Genomic DNA, 4,398 nt, shown 5'->3' on the forward strand with positions numbered 1-4,398 from the left:
CTCCTTCTCTCTATCTCTCTCAGTTCCTTCAAAGCATTCTGCTTTTTCTCTCCTGAAACAGATCAACTGTTGTTATATTTCTCCCTTTCCCTCTGCACCACATCCTCCTACTCCTTCTCCTCCTCCTCTTCCCCCTCCTCCTCCTCCTCCTCCTCCCTGCACATTCTAAACCCCAAGTTACAGCAGAATCCTCTCTTTTCCCTATTAGATGTGTTCATTTCAAATAAAGAAATTCCTAACACAATAGTGAGCTAGGAATAAAAGCTTACCTCTATGACAAAGCATCTTGGTGGGAGAACGCCTTCTTCCAGATGAGTGAAGGAGACTTGGTTGTTGGACTCTATCTTGACTGGAGCCAGCCTGAGTTTCCCTTCAAAGGTCATCACAGCAAAGATCTCTCTCTGGGCATCCCCTCTAAGGCGACCGTGAGGACTTCGGAGGTCAGTCACCTGAGGAAAGGATCCTTGATTGAAAATCTCATAACCAGTTCAGGTCAGAAGTGATTTTGTGTAAATGAAATGATATCACTTTGATTTTACTTAATTAACTGTAATGGTGTGCTTTTGTTAAGTTTTTGTTGTTATTTGTAATAAAAATACACGTTTTTTTGTACACCAAAGACATGTTTTCAAATATAAACCCATTAAAGTAAGGTAACCTATCCTCCAGACACCCTACAAAAGAAGGTAAGTCCTCCTTTCTAACCATCTGATTATATATACATCAGGGCCACTGAGCACCCCAGGGGGTGAAAACGGTCATTCTCTGTGTTTCTGTATCAAATCATTGGGATGAAGGGAAGTTATCTGTGTCCTGACTTTGGATCTTGGTGCACAGTTCTCTGAATGGGCCACACGAAACCTGAGAGGGTTCAAATTTCACAGACTTGCCCTGATTTCTGCCAAATCAGGAATCATACTTGAATAAGAGGAAGAAAATGTCCAATGAATCACTCCTCAACTTCAAAAAGTGGAACAGTGAGCAGAACGATAAATTCAAGGAATGGAATAGTGAATGTTAAAGGTGGGAATGAGCAAAGAAACGCAAGATCTCTGAAGGAGATTGCAGAAGTGTCGGGAACATCACTCAAACACACAGAATTGCCAGTCTCCCCACCAGGAACACCCAGAAACCCAGATGCATCTTCAGACAAGTGGAAAGGGGAACTCTTCTTCTTCTTCTTCTTCTTCATCTTAGGTGGAGTGTCTGGAATCTAACTCTTAGTTTGGGCTTTTGTAAAGTGATGGGTTGTTTGAAACAAATTAGACTTTCTCACCTCATTCATTACATTTATCTTGAGTTCATTGAATAGACATTTCACAGGACATTTTACCCAGCTTTCTTATTTTCTGTGGAAGAAAAGGCTCTACGAACTTACCGTAATTTTAATGACAGTGTCTCCTTCTAATTCCTCAATTATTCTTCCCAGATCCTTCACTGCATCTGTTAAATTTGTTGTGATCCTTAAAGTATCCTGTAAAAAACCAAGAAGACGTATTATGACGTGTACCTTGCAATGAGGTCAAAGACATTGATTAATGTAGTATAAAAATGGCTGAAATAATCATAAATATCAGTGAGGGTTGAAAGGTCTTTTGAATGGAAGAGGTTTTTAGATAAAAAAGAAGTGTTGCTACAAATTCACTTATTGATAAGGACGGACTTCACTGATGGTTGATTTGGGAATATTCGGAATCTAGATATCTGAAGCCAAAGGATGAGTGATCCTTTCATGAGTAGAGGCTAGATAAGAAGGAACCAGTCATGAGAGGGAGAGAACTCACCTGCCTCATGTCATCTCTTCGTTTATCATTCTCCTGAAGAAGTTGTTTAATTTCGTTGACCCTTTGTTCAGCCCCTTGAAGAATTGGTCCTGCTTCATCTATGGCAGCTCCTGCTGAAGCAAAGTCTGGGGCTGCTCTCAGCTGGGTCTTGACATCGCAGAGTTTGACTTTCTCTTGAAGCATGGAATCCAGCCGAATGTTCATCTCTTTGATGTTTTGTTCAATGGTTGCCAAAGTCTTTTCATTGGAGAGTTGCATCTTTTTCATCATCTGTATATGTCTTGCAATTCCTTTGTTGCTCTTAAGGATGCCCTCTTTCATCTTGGTGTAACTACTAATGCAGTTCTTGAGCTCGGCCTCTGTTGCCAGAAGGTCACTAATATATTTTCCTGCGATGTTCTCCCAGAAATCCTCTGTAAACTCCAGAATGGATTTCTTTGGAGCACTGATCGAGGCCTTTGATTCTTGATGATTGGATGCAAGTTGCTTTGCAGCATCAAGGAGGTTTCTGTTAATCACCACATCCTCCGCCGACTCGGCTACGAAGAGTGTCCTGCACACAGGACATTCTTTCTTTTGGATTGAGATGAGCTCATCAATACAACGTCCACATACTGTATGTGAACAGAGGAGAAGTCTCGGGCAGTGATCTTCGCTGAACACATTACAGCAGATGTCGCACTCCAGGGGACTGGATGCCTGGCAAGGAAAGAACAAAAAAATGGTTACCCTTCCTGATCCAGGTGTGATCTTTCAAAAGATAATCCCTTGAAAAAAGAAGACCCCTACAGCTATCCCTGGTATGAAGCACTCAAAGGTCTGACGACCCACAGGATTGGAAATTGTTTGCCGAAACAGAGTGTTATCTAAAGTGCAACATCAAATGTAAGTGAGAACGATGACAAGAGAATGCAGTCAAAATCTTTTGGAATCCAAACAATTCACACAAGAGCATGTTGCTTTTTCCAGATAACTTTATTCATTTACCCTTCAGACTTCTTATCACATTTCCCATTGCTAGAAGTGCCTCTGGAAAATTAGGCATTTTTTAATGCCTGGTGTGATTTTGAGGAATTTGACTACCATTTCTGACAAGAAAAAAGTCATGAACTAAACCATGAACATTACAGCACCCTTTACATCGAACCATACACTGCCACCACAGGAATGGGGCAACCACTGTGGAAACTCAGTGAGGACACAGTAACCTAACCTGAAAGAACCTAAGGTGCCATGCTCCAGCATGAGTGAGCTGGTGGCTTCACATCTACTGAGCTGCTACCCAACAGAAATGGCTCCCTCCTGTTGGGGTCCTTCATTACTGGTGGAAACAACCGGGTCGAAAGTGAAGGTCAAATTCGTCAAAATCACATCAAAACTGTGGAAACAACCGGGTCGAAGGCTTTTCCCAATTCCCAACATAGTGGTTCCACTAAAACCAGCTGGAATTATGATGTGATAGATGCAGGAACAAATGTAATTACATAACAAACTTTGAGAAGAAAGATCTAGGAGACACAATTTCGACATGGAATATACACAGTTGTGCTAAGACTTTGAAACTGACACAGAATGGTATTTTGGGCTTCAGTAATTGGTGGTGATTTTGGTACCAAAGAGAAAGGTCTTGGGTTTGTCTGCAATACTCAGCAGACAGGGTCTCTTGGTCAGATGAATTCAGTACTTATGTTCAGTAATAACTGTGTTATCATTTCTTCCTCATCCCAGTGATTAAAACATATTGTCCTTATGTGTCCCTACTTACATGATAGCCCTTGTATGTCGATGCTTCCTTTGCATTCTCTCTGTGTTCTCTTCACTGGCAGGATTAGAATCAAGGGAAAGTCTTCTGATGAGAGACTAAGTGCTTATCTGTCTTCTACATCTCTTTCTGCTCTACTCTCTCTTTCCTACAGGTACATTATCAGCCAGTGTTCCCTTGAAGTGAAGGAGGAACACCCTCTCCTTCCACAGAATATCAAAACACACACCAGTCCACCACGTCACACATCCTAAACTTATTCCTCTGTTTTCCCTAATATTTTCACCATCTTTCTTCACACAAGAGAGGGAGGGACCTTCCTTCCCCCTCCCCCTTGAGCTTTAAGCCAGCAGAGATGCTTGTGGTAAGAATCACATCACAATGCTGCAGAATTCTTCTTGGACCGCCTCCCTTCCCCCCCCCAGACATACCTTACATATCATGGTCAGCTGCCAAATTAGTCTTTCACCACTCTGACACGGCATCTCATTTGTAACCCCATCAACTGCTAGTTCCTTTCCAGTCTTCAGCCTCTTGATTTCCCTCCTTACATCCTCAACAGCCACTTCCACAAGCATTCTCTAGATTATCTCAACCCCACACACTCTTTTTGTATTATCATTGGACTCTGCCCCTCTTCTGTCTCCCTTAGTCAACAGAGCTTCAGAATGATCACTCCCTCAGCACAGGACTTCTTTCCCCTCAGACAGCATTTGTCAATCTACCTCTTTTATGAAGACTCCATTTGCTCTTTCACCTTCGTCTCTGCACTGACCTCCTTCTTGAGAAACTCTTTTTGTTTTCTCCAAAGTCCTCCTGCCCTGTCTCTCCCTCTTTTATCACATTCTCTGT

General features: G+C 42.2%; 1 protein-coding gene across 1 annotated transcript in view; it reads right to left on the reverse strand.

The window, feature by feature from the left end:
- LOC135199009 (uncharacterized) overlaps positions 1-4,124 on the reverse strand; it is a 5,423-nt gene extending 1,299 nt beyond the window's left edge. Inside the window, exons 1-4 of the mRNA XM_064226923.1 lie at positions 3,978-4,124; positions 1,785-2,534; positions 1,379-1,474; positions 270-449 (exon numbers count right to left, since the gene is read on the reverse strand). Of these exons, the coding sequence (XP_064082993.1) occupies positions 270-449; positions 1,379-1,474; positions 1,785-2,534; positions 3,978-4,124 (1,173 nt within the window). The remainder of the gene's footprint in view (positions 1-269; positions 450-1,378; positions 1,475-1,784; positions 2,535-3,977) is intronic.
- Positions 4,125-4,398: the final 274 nt, after the last annotated feature.

Source organism: Macrobrachium nipponense, chromosome 25, assembly GCF_015104395.2.
Source record: "Macrobrachium nipponense isolate FS-2020 chromosome 25, ASM1510439v2, whole genome shotgun sequence".
Classification (NCBI taxonomy): domain Eukaryota; kingdom Metazoa; phylum Arthropoda; class Malacostraca; order Decapoda; family Palaemonidae; genus Macrobrachium; species Macrobrachium nipponense.